The sequence below is a fragment of the Phaseolus vulgaris genome, chromosome 2 (assembly GCF_051622355.1).
Source record: "Phaseolus vulgaris cultivar YP4 chromosome 2, ASM5162235v1, whole genome shotgun sequence".
Taxonomy (NCBI): Eukaryota; Viridiplantae; Streptophyta; class Magnoliopsida; order Fabales; family Fabaceae; genus Phaseolus; species Phaseolus vulgaris.
Window position 1 is genome coordinate 40,127,043 of NC_143499.1, and position 15,767 is coordinate 40,142,809.

Here is a 15,767-nt window from a genome sequence, read left to right on the forward strand (position 1 = left end):
AAACACAACACAAGCTTAGCTGGAAGGATCATCCAACAACTCTTTGACTTAGATACTCAACTTTTAACTTACAACAACATTTAAAATAATAATAAAAATAAATAATTTTTTATTTAATGATTTTGGATAAAAAAAAGTTATATATATACTCTATTACTATTTTCATATATTTTTTTATCTATTTGAACGTTGTGCATAGATTATTAGTTAAGACAAATGTGATGTATCTTAATAATTATCATGTTATATGATATTTGAAAATGTTAAAGAGTATTTTAGTTGAGAAAAAGTCATAGACTTTGTTACAATGAATTTAGACCATGTTAATATATGAGTGTTTGTGTTTGAAAAGTCACAGTTTGGTACATTGTGGGATGAAAAACACTGACCATAGTGGATCTAAGGAAGTATTTATCAAGTATGTGAATATCTAGATAATTCAAAATAGTGTTAGGATATTCATAGTCAAGCGTGAGACTGTCTGATACCTGTTCAACATTACCAAGATAATTATAAATAATTATGATTGTATCAATGTTTTTAGTGAGAAATACTTAATCATCTAATAATCACTTCCCAAGTAACTTTTGATGTTTATAGTGGATCATCAGGAGTAGAATATGGATCCTTATGTATGATAAAATGAGATTGAACGTTATGGTTGTAAATCAAATTCTAGGTCCCATGGTTTATAATGGATCTAAGTCTATTATGATTAACATTTAAGATTTAAAAAGACCTCATTCATTTTCGTGTTTTTTTTTCATATGAATATATGGTATGAGTAGAAGCAAAACATGCTCAATTAAAACTTAGTTTTAATATCTTTAGGATATATAAAATATATAAATAGTTATTTATTTTGATATAAAACTCTTTTTATTATAAAAAAATTATATGTTTTTGTAATATATTATGAATAATTATAAAAATATAAAATATTGACCTACATTTATATCTATGATGTTATATTATGATTAATGTTTTCTCTAAGAAAATTTTATTAAAAAAGGAAAAATTTACTCCAAATTTCTAATTTTATAACAATTATTTATAAAATATTTGAGATATTACAATTGTTACATTTATACATATTAAATTATTTTATTATTGTAAGTGATAATGATTTCAATTAAAATATTACTTCATATTTACATTATTCAAATAATATAATAAAAAAAAATCTTTTAAGTTATTTTTTATTTCAATTTTTAATATTAAAAAAACCAGAATCGATCCGTTAATGCATTCAATCGTAGTCCCGTCAATTTAGCAGGTTAGACAAGACAACCATTAGTGCAAGTTACGGTTAAAAATACTAAGTCAACTCATTAAATTATGATGGGCTTAGAAGTCAATTCACTTTGTCATGCTTACTTTTTTAACCTTTTATAATTAAAAAAAAAAACCTTCTTACTTCTAAAAATACAAAAATTGTCAATTATAAACCTTTTATTTTCATGCATGTCTATCTTACCTAAACGCCGAAAACATTATTAGTAAGGAAGGTAGTTGGTTACGAGCTTACGAGATTCTTTTTTGAAAAACAAAGAGTGGTGGGACTCACTTGGCACCTCATTATGTATTTCTCTTCTACATCAAATAATTGTGACAAACTACTTTCACTTCAACAAGAATTAAAAACTATAATAAGACATATAAATCTGTTCTACAATTAGTGAGGGTAAATATTCCACTAAATGTATAAACGCATAATAAAGTTAAGTAGTGATTAAAAATAAGGCAATATGATGAAATCGTATTACCTTTTATCTCTGCTGTTAGTCCTTTCTCCTAAATTTTGTTTCCATATGTAAGATTTTGATTAGGAGGTTGTATCAGTATAATTTGTAAACTTGAAGTTTGATCAACATATGTATAACATATGCCTAAAGTCTTATCTCTTCCTATTTTCTGCATGTTATGATTACAGGTGAAAAGAAGGTGAAGATACTAAGACAAACATAAAGTTCTAAATATAATGGTGTTACATTTTCATCAGGTGTGTGTAATCTAAGCTAAACCACACTATTAATTATGGATCAGTTCCAATTTATACCAGGAAGCTGAAACTGTTGCTGTCTCTGCGCACCATCCCCAACGGACCCATGAATCGCGTTTGGTTGAAAAGTTGCGTTCTGAGGAAACTGGCTAAGCAAGGAAACAAAGGAATCGTTGTCCTCAGTTCCACTGTTAAGATCACCATGGAATCGCTTACATGAAGAAGATGACCCCGGAGACCCTGTCTCGTTCCAAAGTTGCTGTGATGTGAGTGCACGTTTCATAGGAAAGTTGCCACCCTTTGAGTTTGGAGAGAAAAGGTGAGAATCAGAACCACTTTGCATGCTCTGATGATCAACGGCTAAGATTCCATCGAAGAAGTTGTCATCATTTTCAAGTCCCAGTGGTCCATAGCTCGTACCTCTCGAAGATTGAGGTTTTGAATTTTGAGTATTATTATTAGCCATTGACAAAGTTGACATCGTTGGAAGCATGTTCTCCATTGAAAGCTCCTCTCCTTGCTCCATCAAGGGTGGCCTTGTTAGGATGCTGCTGTTGCTTTTCTTGTATATTCGACACAAAACCCAATTATCCAGCTACAACACCAAAAAACATAAAAAATCAAATTCATTCGAAAAAAAAAAGCATTTAGAAAACAAAAACATTGTTCTATATATACCCTGAGGGAATTTTTCTTGTTTGGAGGAACAAGAGGAGGGGGTTTTGAGGTCGAGTTAAAGGAATCATGAACAAGCCTATACTCATGCATGATCCAATTGGTTTTAACCCCTTTTGGAGGCTTTCCACCGTAGAAAACAAGTGCTTTCTTAACTCCAACTTTCTGGTGCCCATCAGATGTTAGTATTGGCTTGTCAGTTCCCGTGGCCTTCCAATACCCAGAAGTAGCAGCTCTGTTGGGTCTCACCCCATTTGGGTACTTCCGATCCCTTGGACTGAAAAAGTACCACTCTTGTTCACCAAAAGTTGCTTTACCTACAAAACCAGAAACAAATGAAAAAAAAAAAAACATTGCAACTCAAAACAAACTCTTTATAATCAAGAAGAGATATGAGGCAAATTTGATTACAAGCTAAAGCAATTCAGTTAACTTATAAGTAGATAGAATAAATCCCGTACTATATTTTAATATTAATTTACTTTTGTAGTAAAAACTTAAATATAAACAATATCATTGTAAAATCAATCTTAATCCAAATTAATATTGCTTAAACATAATTCAAACACACCCTTAACAACCTAAACCCGATGCATAAAACGATCTGCCGACAGACAGTTTTTACATTTGTTATAGCAACGTTGGATGATATGATAGAAAGAAAGCAAAAAGAAGTGTGGTGATTACAACAATCAAAAACATGGGTTTGAAGAAATGGATGAAAAGATGAAGTGGGGTGTGAGAAAGTTGCGTACTTGGGAGCTCCCAGGGGTCGAACTTGTAGAGATCAACGTCGGCGATGATGGCGACGGGAAGGGGTGTAGAAGAAGCTTTTCTCTTGAGGTAGTGAACGACGAGTTCTTCGTCGGTGGGGTGGAAGCGAAAGCCCGGAGGGAGGTGTGGGTGCTGAGACGCTGATGATGAATCGGTGCTGTCCATGCATTCAGTTTGGAGAAGAAAAAGTTGATTTGATTTGATTTGATTGAGGATGTTCTTAGTTTATGATGATGAAATTGGAAAAAAGTAGCGGCGAGATGAAATGGGAGTTTGGATGAAAGCGGGAAAAAGGTTAAGAAAGGGAGAGTGGGGTGTGAAGTTTTGGTATGCATGATGAGTTGTTATGATAAACGGGATGATGAGAAGAGATGGTGTGGGGACCACGGAACGAGAAGGAGTTTAAGAATGAAACGCTTTTCATGTCATGCTTTTCTTATGAAAACAACCATCTCTCACACTCACTCTTCTTAACACAAGGTTTAGATACAAAAATGTAATGGAACAGCTCAACTTTTTTAACTCATTTATCAAATTCTTAGACAAAGATTACATATCGGTAATATTTAATACTTTATTAACCTAACAATAATGTATATGTAGAATATTATGCACAAACAACTTTATACTTTATATTTATCTTATCATAGTTTTTGGTAAAAGTGGACGTGGTTTATGATGTAAGTTTGATGTATGAGATTGTTATTATTTGGCTAAATGTTCATTTTTGTGATTTATGTTTTCATATATCAAATTTTAAAAGTATTCGTATAGTATTTTATGTTTTTTAATTTTTTTATTAGTAGAAGGTTAAAAGTTTTAATACAAAAGCACTTAAATTATTTGAAAAACTTCAAGTATTACGAACTTTTTTTAAAAGTCAAACAACATATTTTTGAAACCATGATATATGTAAGTAATTTTATTAGTATATTTAATTATTTTTATTCTTAAATAATAATTTGATGAGAGATCACAACATATTATGATGTGAGATCACATCATATCAGTAATCTTTGGTTAATATGACTTTTTGATGACGTTGATTTCTTTAATTTTTAGGATCAAATTTTGTTTTATCATGATTAGATATTTGCATAATTATTATGGGAAGAGACCATTTTTAATATACTTCAAGAATTTTGGAATCCTTTTTTATTAATTCAAATAATCTAAGTTGAGGTCTCTCAAAAATTAGGAGAGAAAATATTTTTTTAAAAATGAAACTTATTATATCAAAGAATGATGTTTCACAAATTAAAAAAAACAACAAAAAACAACATATGAATATCGTAATAGAAATTTCTAAACAACATATAGAAAATTACAAAAAGCAACAAAAGCAACATATGACTATCGTAATAGAAATTTCTAAACAACATATAGGAAATGAAGTTCAGAAAACATCCTACACAATTTTATTTCAATTGTTGAAATTTTTTTAGGAAGTAAAAACCAACTTGGATACACATAGATATGTCAAATCAATATTTTCTCTCTCCACCACAATTGGTGACAAACAATCTAACATTACATTTTGGAATCTGACATTACCTTATAAGTCGCATGATATAATGAACCAAAGTTCAATACTGTTAGGGTTTTAAGCCTAACTCAACCTCATAAAACCGATTTATGGGGGTGAGGTTTGCACCCATTTATATATTATGAAATGTCCTTATCTCTAGTCGATGTGGGATTTCCAACACACCCCCTCACGCCGAGGCTACCAACTCGTGCGTGGAGATATATGTTATGGGTGGTCCGATAATGGCCCGATGGCGGGTGGCCTGATAAACCCAACAAATGCTCGCTAGGATAGGCTCGAAAATGGCTCTGATACCATATAAGAAAATGATACAAAATGATAAGAAGAAGAAATGTTTCTTATTCTCTTATGTGTATATTACATCACTACATGTATAATAAATATATAGGGAGTTCCTCTCTCCAAATTACAATCTAATTAGGTAGGATACTAATCATGAGATTCTATAATTATTAAATTAATTGCATATAATTGGGTACAATATCGTCAAATATTGCATACAATAATTGCATATAATTTTATAATTATTATTTCCTTAATACTCCCCCTCAAGTTGGTAGGTGAAGATCAAGAACCCCCAACTTGTGTCGTAGCGTCAAAAATCGTTCCTTACCCAATGCCTTCGTAAAAATATCTGCGAGCTGATACTGTGTCGGTACATATGAAGGACTGATTATCCCAGCTTGTAATTTTTCTCACACAATGTGGCAGTCTATCTCAATGTGTTTTGTGCGTTCATGAAATACTGGGTTTGCTGCTATATGTAATGTCGCTTGATTGTCACAGAAAAGTTGAGCTGGCAAGTTACATGGCACCTTTAAATCCTGCAACAGATATCGCAACCAAACTATCTCCAAACAAGTATTGGCCATTGCGCGGTATTCTGCTTCCGCTGATGATCTTGATACGTTTGTCTGTTTTTTTGACTTCCATGAGATAATAGAGGAACCAAGAAAAATGCAATATCCACTGATCTCCGAGTTGTCTGACAACCTCCCCAGTCTGAGTCGCAATAAGCTGTCAATGTCAGATTGTTTTCGGATGACAATAACAATCCTTGTCCTGGTGATCCTTTGATGTACTTTAGTACTCGAATTGCGGCATCCCAATGAGGTTTCCGTGGATCTTGTATATATTGACTTAGGGTCCGAACCGAAAATGCTATGTCAGGCCGAGTAACCGTGAGGTATATAAGTCGTCCCACGAGTCGCCTGTATTTGACTGGATCCTTTAATAACTCTCCATCGTTTGGTGTGAGTTTTAGGTATTGTTCCATTGGAAATTTGTCTGGACGAGCACCTGTGAGTCCCGTATCCTGCAAAATATCAAGCGCATATTTTCTTTGGGACATGTAAATACCAGCTTTGGAACGGGAAAATTCAATCCCTAGAAAATATTTTAGGTCTCCAAGATCTTTAATGCGAAATTGTTGTAATAAACAATCTTTAACACGCTGAATTTCTATCAAATCATTTCCTGTCAAAAGAATATCATCCACATAAATCAAAAGAGCAGTAAATGATGAGTTATTTTGTCTTGTGAATAGAGAGTAATCTGTCTTGGACTGTTGAAATCCTACAGATTTAATCACATGAGAAAATGTTGAAAACCATGTTCGAGATGCTTGTTTGAGACCATAAAGGGATTTGTTGAGTCGACATACAATGTTCTCCCCCTGTCGATGATGCCGGGTGGCAAGTCCATGTAAATAATTTCATGCAATGTGCCATGTAAGAAGGCATTTTGCACATCTAGCTGGTGAGTAAACCAATTTTTGGCTGCTGCAATGGTGAGGAGACACCTCAAAGTTGTTAATTTTGCTGTTGGTGAAAAAGTTTCAGAATAGTCAACACCTTCAATCTGAGTGTACCCCTTTGCGACAAGGCACACCTTATATCTGTCGACGCTACCATCTGAGTGATACTTTATTTTATAGACCCATTTGCATCCGATGGGTTTCTGCCCAGCGGGTAACGGTGTCAAGGTCCACGTTTGATTTAGCTGCAAGGCGGAAAGCTCTTCGTCCATTGCTTTTTGCCAATTTGGATCAAGGATAGCTTGAGCATAAGTGTGAGGTTCTTTGGTGGCTGTGATGTTGGCAAGATATGCACTATGTGTAGAAGAAAATCGTGAATTAGAAAGAAAATGATGCATAGGATACATGGTTCCATTCGGTCGGTCTTGGGCAGTGGTCGAATGATTGGCTTGAGATCCCGTTACGTAGTCTTGAAGCCAGGAAGGTTGGGTTGATGTGCGACTGGATCGCCGACCAGGAAGGTCGGTTGGAGAAGGTTTGGTAATGGGTGCTAAACTTCTTGGCATGAGAGAAGAAGGTTGGTCTACTGGAGGTTCAGGTGTATTATGACGAGTAGGAGAAGAAAGTTGGTTTGATGGAGGTTCAGGTGCATTGTGACGAGTAGGAGAAGAGAGTTGGTTTGATGGAGGTTCAGGTGTATTGTGACGAGTAGGAGAAGAAGGTTGATCGAGTGAATGTTGAACATGAGTGGGTAAGTCAATGTCAATAGTGGGCAAAATACCTTGTAATGGAGGTGAGGATTATGTCTGTGACTGTTGGCAGAATGGGAAAACACTTTCATGGAAGATGACATCCCGACTTGTAAAAAAAGTGCCTGCATCTATATCAAATAATTTGTATGCTTTTTTATTGTGAGGATAACCAATGAAGATGCATTGTCGGGCACGCGGATCAAATTTTTGCTTAGGTGAAACAACAGTTGCGTAACAGAGGCAACCAAAAGTTTTTAGGAGGTCGATCGTGGTGCCCTGACAACCTCTTCATTTTTATCTCCTAAATAAAAAATCATGTATGACAAAGAAGGCACCAGTAACGAGTCCGATAGAAACCTCGTACAACGCTTCAGTGCCGAGCAAATTCAGCAATTGGCAAGGGCTATTTACTCGCTCAACAATAACGGTAAAAGTGACACGTTTGTTAGCTCTGCAGGTCTGCTTGCTCATAACTCCTCTTCTAATTCTGCTTTTACGAAACCATGGATTTTGGATAGCAGAGCAACCCATCACATTGCATCTGATTCACAATTTTTCACACACACTTCATCATCATTTATTTCAAATGTTAATCTGCCCACAGTCAACTGCGCCCATCTCATCTACAGGCACAATTAAATTCAATGACAAAATCACTCTCAAAGATGTTCTTTGTGTTCCTTCTTTTAATTTAAATCTCATGTCCATTAGTAAGATAACCAGTTCACGTTGTGTCGTTTTTACTCCACATGGTTGCGTTTTATAGGACTTGGCTACGGGGAGGATGATTGGCTCGGGTAAACAACACGCAGGCTTATACTACATGTCCCCTCTTCCAAACCAAGCCCACACATCTCAAATATCGACCGATCCTGATTTATGGCACAAACGCCTTGGACATCCTTCTCCGGCGTGTCTACAACTTGTATCTTCCTTACTACCTATCCCTATCAGTAAAAATCTCATTCCCATTCATAATCATTGTAGTATTTGTCCCAAAGCTAAACAGACAAGACTACCCTTTCCTTTAAGCACAATAAAATCTCCTTCTCCATTTAATATATTGCATTGTGACATTTGGGGTCCTCATAAAACCCCAACTCATTTTGGAAAACGTTTTTTTCTCACTATAGTCGATGACTATACTAGATGTACTTGGCTATTTCTTATGAGTCACAAATCTGAAACCCAACATCTCTTAGAGTCATTTATTACATTTGCACAAAATCAATTTCAGGCATCTATTAAAACCATCCGCGTTGACAACGGACTGGAATTTATTTCAATGTATGATTTTTTTCTCAAAAAAGGTATTGAATGTCAACGCACTTGCGTTTACACTCCTCAACAAAATGGAGTAGTAGAACGCAAACATAGACATGTTTTAAACACAACATGAGCCTTCCTATTTCAGTCCAATTTACCATTAGAATTTTGGAGAGAATGCGTTTTAACCGCCACATATATCATTAATCGCTTGTCATCACCTTTATTAAAAAAATAAATCACCTTTTGAGCTATTATATAATCAACAAATACCAAAAATCAATTTATTTTGCATTGATAGTGGTGAACACAATTAGACGAATGCACAATTACTTTGAAAGTCACATCATCATAACTAAAAGTGACATTCCCTTCAAGCAAGTCTTACAAAAACCTAATCTTATTAGCCACATGATGAAATGGATGATTGAGTTGTCATTATATGATTTAAAAAGGTGATAAAAAAACATAAATGTGAACAAAGATTTTGGTAGAATATACCACACCACTCGATTTTGAGAATACAAAAGATTCATCATTAATACTACTGATACATGAAATATTCAATCATGAGGAAAAAGGTGTAGGAATAATCTTATAAGGACATGATGGGATACTTATTAAACAATCCATTCGATTATAGATTGAGTACTTATATAGCCTAACAAAATAATATGATCGGGGAATCAAATCATATTTAACTAGCATTGACTTCTAGTGAGATTCTCTTAATTTCTAAAGCCAAAATGTGACATTTATAGAGTTGTAATTGGGAATACCATTTCTAACATATCTTAAAATTTTGAAATTGTTTTCTATTAGTCTTGACTATTTAAATTGAGACCCTAAAATAAAAAAGTAGATCCTTAAAAATCATGAACATCAAACAATATAACTAATCAAACAAATATAACTAATTAGATAATAATCATCCTTAGATTCGTAAATCATAAAACTCACACATAAATCACAAATACTAAATATTCTGATAATCCCCTAAATATTTCAGAACAGTAAATCTTTTTTAAAATATGAAAGAGTAAATTTTTTTAAATCTTAATATAACTATCAAAACATAATAGAATGAAAGTAATATATTACCCTATTATTTTTGTTTTATAATTATAACGTATCTTTTGCAAGAAATATATGGTTTGAGTAATACACGGTAGGATATATTTTTCAACTTATAAATCACTTTATACGATGCTTGATATGTTAGAATATATTTTGCTTGGATTTTGAGTCTGGATTGGATTTACTTAAAACATTATAATAAAATAAGTTTGGTATAGTTAACTTCAGGCCAAAAAGGAATCTACATATTAGTTAATAGACCATATAATTTTCTATAATACCATCAATATATAGAACATTACTAATATAGGGGTTGGAATCTGAAATGTAACATTATTATGACTATCAATACATTTTAGTAAATAATTCGTCTTGTTGTTTGTTGTTTGTTGTTTGTTGTTTGTTGTTTGTGTAGAGAGGAAAAGGAGACAACAAGACATTTATTTTTTAATATAAAATTGCTTGGTTAGTTTGGAATTTGTGTTATGTATGGATTGGGGTGTTGTCTGTTGATAATAATGATGTTGTTTCATATTTTCTGCATTTTAACTTGGGCAATGTTTCAAATTGTGTTAATGTTGCTTGGGAAAGTATTTGGATTGCAGTTATTGGAGAGATCTGGAGACATAAGAATAAGTACATCTTTAAAAGAGTAGTGATTGATCATCTAGAGATTTTCTTCTTGGCTCAACTAAAGGTTTGGTCTTGGTTAACTTCCAGTTGTGATTATACTTGTTTTTCTTATTCTGATTGGTGTCTTGATCCGAGAACCTGCTTGTTTATTATAAAGAACAATTGTTAGTTTGAGTAGGTGGTTTTTGTGGTGTTTATTATAGTAGCTTTGCAGTGAGTTTGAAGTATTCCTTTTATTTAAAGTTGTATGTATATGAGTTGAATTATCTCTGAAGTGATTCTTATTTATTTATTTATTTATTTATTGCTTCTTGCTGATAAAAAAAAACTTTACTAAATAAGTATAAATAAATACTTTAATTTCAATGTAATTTACACTTTCGATTGAATGTGTTTTAAAGTATTTATTTCATATAAAATTTACTGTAATTCAATTAAGTTCATTTAGGTCCCTTTATTGGTTTATTAGTTCGTATTTAAAAATAATACATATATAGAAAGTATATATATTCATATATTATAAATTAAGATAAACAAATTAATATACTACTTTACATTTTCAACTGATAAACTATTATTGGTCTTAAAAGTATTTATTGTATATAAAATTTATTATAATCAAATTACGTTCATTTATATGACTTTATTGCTTTATTTAGTTTGTACTTAAAAATAATTTTTACACATAGCGAGTATATATATTCATATATTGAAATCAATATTTAAAAAGCTACATCTTAACTTAACTTGTATTGTTTTTCAATTACACGATACAATATTTTCTTTCGGTACTTTTCGTACGCGTTAAAAAGTTTGTTTTTTTTTTTTCAAAAATCTTAAACTACTTTTCTTTATATATGCATATTTGGTATTTTTAACCACATTTGTTTCTTAACCTACTATCTTTAATTTATATCTTTAAATTAAATCATAATAATTTTAAATTATCAATTACCAAAAATACGTATATGATATTTTAATTTATTATCTTTAAATATAAAATATAGTTTATATCTCATGAAAAATAAGATAAAAGAAAAACATGGGACTAGATCAAATTTATGGAAAAAAAATAAAAACAAAAAAATCCCAATAAATTAAATAAAGACAAAAAATCAAACAAAAGAATATTTTTTTAATATGTAACTCTCGTAAAAAAAAAACAATTTCAGAAATTTAATAAGATTAGTTCTCGTTTACAATCATTAGTCTTAATAAAATTTTATAATATTCATGCATTTCACTATTTTTTTTAATTGACTTATTTTGGGAACGTCTAATCCCTAGAAGATTTGATTTGAAGTAGCTTTTAATTATAATATAAATATTTATTATTTTATCAAACACTTATATAATTCTTTACTCGTCTAAACTATTCCTATATACTATAAAAGTTAAAAGCGATAACATTAATGAAAGTAAAGAGGAAAACATGCAAAATTTAATTGAACTTGTTTTCAATAGAGTTTTCTATTTTTGGAAAAGAAAAATCTAAAACTTATAAAATTGATTCTAAATTACAACTCAATAATTTCTTAAAACAAGGGGGAGATTATATATAACGCATGTGTGATTCTGACGTAATTATATAAAAAAATAATTAGTTTTGAAATTTCAAAGAAAAACTAATAATCCTCAAATTACAATGATTTTTGTGGCACTTTGCATTGGTATGCATTTGGTGACATCTTAATGAATTTACCAACCAAACTAAGCAATAAAACCATGAGTAATAAACACATTTGACTGTGTAAATTACTTTACATTTAACAAAAATTTCAATTTCAATGTTCTTGTCACTTTTTTCGGGTATAGAAGGTGCGTGTACGCTTGGTACAACCAAATCTAAAATGAAGGCCAAAACAACTTAAAAGAGAAATTTAAACCAAGAATCAATTATTTTTAGAGACTTTGAATCACTAGAGTGAATGCTTTTCTTTTCAAGTAATTAAAAAAATTCATGTCTCAGCCTTTTTATTTTGCAAAGTTTTGTGGGAAGCTAATATTTTGAAGGTTATTTTTAGAAAAAAAAATTAAAATACTTTATAAAAAAATATATTGTTGAGTAAAGAATTTTAAAATAAACTGAAATTCTAAATTATTTTATTTGAATTGAAAAACTTCAAATTTTATCTAAAAAATTCTCTGTGTTACAATTTTTATTCATCCTTTTTTACTATAGTGATGTTAACACGATTTCAATAAAGCTTTGTTGGCTTCACCAAGACTAAAATATTAGAGTTTATTGGACTAAAATATTATAAATTTGGCTGGTGTTGAGATCTTATCAATTTTAAGTGAAGTTAGAATATATTATACGTGTTAGATACAAAATTACATTACCTTATTATAAGTTGAGAATCTAAATTAAAAAATTTGAATTAATTTGTTAAAAAAATAAATTGAAAATGCGGGGAATTTAAATCAAAATAATTCAAAAGTCCAAGCATTTTAATTTGTCTGGTACAAACACACGATAAAGAAACCTTGAAGCATAAAATAAAGTATTTAAAAATTGTTGAAAACTTAAATTAAAGAAATATAAATTTTTCAAACATTTAAATTTTTTCATATAAGCAAAATAAAATAAAATAAACGACAATATATATGTTGGAGACATCAAGAGATAAGAATTTTGTATAGTATATAAGTGAAAACAAACCTTACCTTATAAATCAGTTTTATAAGTTTGAGTTAGACTTAAAATTCACTTTCTAATATGATATCAAAGTCATACAAAATCGATCTAAGTGAGAGTTTGTTGGACTGATCAGATCACCCATTATATAGTCTCATGTACGAGTTAACAAGTCTCCACATGGGAGATGTGTTGGAGATCTCACATTGACTTCTTAATAAGATAAATAATGTATATAAAAAATGTAAGAAATTTAATTGAAATAAATTTTAAATTTTTTTTACAAGGTAAAGAAATTTTGGTGCATGAGAAGGAGAGATATAGTAATGCACATACATGTGTTAGAGATTTCACATCAATTAGAGATAAAAATATTTCATAGTATATAAGTGAGTGCAAACCTCACCTTATAGATTTGTTTTATAAGGTTGAGTTAGACTTAAAATTCACTCCTTAATATGATCTCAGAGTAGTTAGAGTCTATTATAACAAGAATTTGTTGCACTTATAATGTCATCTTTAATCATAAGTATATAGTCTCACACATGAGTTTGAGAAAAAAAATTCACATTTTAAGCATGTTTTATAAGATTGAGTTAAACTTAAAATTCACTCCTTAATAACAAGCATGAGGAAAAAAAAACAAAGAAACTTAATAAATTAGTAATCTTTTCTACATAACTAAGTTATATGAGTATGGAGGAATGGAAAATCATTTTGAAGAACATTAGATGGGAATAATTGTGATAAAGCTAACGTTCTTGTTTGATACAAGTCACATATGATTAAACTATATTTTAGGAGACGCGGTGACATAAAACCTAATATCCTTTTTTGTGATTCGAAAATTTGTTAGAATAAAGTGGAAATGAGCTTATCAAAATATGGAAATAAAATGAGGTTTTATTTATGGGTACACCCTTCTCCCACATAAGTTGATAAAACAAATATAAAGAAGCTTTATTTCTGGCAAACATGTCATTCAACACTCTCTTACAGGCCCAAGATGATGCTATTGGAATCTCATCCAGTTGTTATGATTGTGAAAGCTTCACTCAACACCACAAATAATCCATGTGCTTGCATTCATGAAAACAAGCCACACAAAACTCAAAGTTTGTTACTGTTATATATATTTATATATATCACTCTCATTTCATAATACGTTTCAGCAAAACCTAACAACCCATTAACAATTTTACCAAGAAAGGGAATGGAAAATAAAATAATTATTAATTTGTGTTCCTCATTTCTCCTTGTAGGAAATAAGAAATTAATACATAATATAAATCCGTCCCAACAACTTAACACCACCTATTAATTAATTACCTTAAAGTTAATTGTAATTATGATGTCAAAAAAGTCAAAATGGGTGCATCCCAAAATTTTGTTGGTTTACCTCATTTTTATTCAACCACATTAAAGTACATTAAAGTGTATATAAGAAGTATTAAGAATAAAGAATATATTAAATGGAATTATTTTTTTTTATAAAAAGTTTTCAGGTTAGGTATCACTATGCAACTAATATCAGTTAGGCTGACACCTTAAGTAACAACAATCATCTGTCTTCACATAAAAAAAAATATTATTAAAAAAAGAAAAAAGAAAGAAAATACAAAAATATGGGGGAGGCAGACCAAAACTCATATGTTAACAAAAATTATAGGTAAACTATACATATTTATAAAGAATTCTAAGAACAGACTAGATAGAAGTCTATTATACCAATGAAATGATTCTCTATGAATAAATCCTAAATTAGTTAGCTTATCAGCACACACATTTCATTACAAAAAAATGAGTAACCCTAAACCTGATTGACCCACATAAATTAAGACAAGTATTTCATCGATTATGAAACCTGCACGGAACATTAAACCTAATCGTAAACACACCACAAATCAAGGCAGAATTACATTCAAGTCAGACATTAGTAAGTCTCATATTTTAAGCTTCCTCCATATTAAACGAGATTATTTGGATATTCCAATTTTTCTTAAAAAAACCCACAACAACTGTACACTGATCCAACAAAGTCTAAAGTAACTCAACCTCTTAATTAAGGATAAAATAGTTGCACTTCCTAATCAAAGGAGTGATAATTCTAATATATCACCTAAGAATTTAGCAACAGCCACTGAATATTAGACCTTCAGGTCAAATTTTCAAACGAGCACAAAACGCAACAAGAGAAGTTAAACAATATAACATGGGAAAGGGACAATTAACACATTTGTAATCAAACTTTCGGAGAAATGATAAGAAAACAGTTTTTTTTATTTTTTTTATTTCAGGTTTATAAACCATGTCCAACATTTCAATTGTGGTAAGCCAAAAATTTCCTCCCATCACAGACTGCATTCTTAAAAACCACTTTATTTATGTGGTCCCATATCTCTCTCATGATAACTACCTACATAGTTTTCCATAAAAGATTATGTTTTGTGTTCAAATCTGGAAAATTAAATTGGTGGAAGTGATTGAAAACAGAGGTATGTGACATAATTAAAATTTTCATCCAATTCAAGCAATGATTCCAGATATAATTGGTTAATCTGCACTTCAAAAAAATGTGTTGTGTACACTCAATTTGTTGCTGCTGACACATAGGACATTTGTGTCCAAAATCACACCCTTTTTTT

The 15,767-nt window shown here is 30.8% G+C and overlaps 1 protein-coding gene across 1 annotated transcript; it reads right to left on the bottom strand.

The window, feature by feature from the left end:
• Window positions 1-1,862: 1,862 nt before the first annotated feature.
• LOC137812003 (NAC transcription factor 25) lies at window positions 1,863-3,786 on the bottom strand. Its single transcript, XM_068613875.1, has 3 exons — window positions 3,433-3,786; window positions 2,681-2,994; window positions 1,863-2,597 (listed from the first exon to the last, which is right to left on the bottom strand). Exons 1-3 carry the CDS (start codon window positions 3,614-3,616, stop codon window positions 2,043-2,045), a joined length of 1,053 nt encoding a protein of 350 aa, XP_068469976.1. The 5' UTR covers window positions 3,617-3,786; the 3' UTR covers window positions 1,863-2,042.
• Between the last annotated feature and the right edge of the window lie 11,981 nt (window positions 3,787-15,767).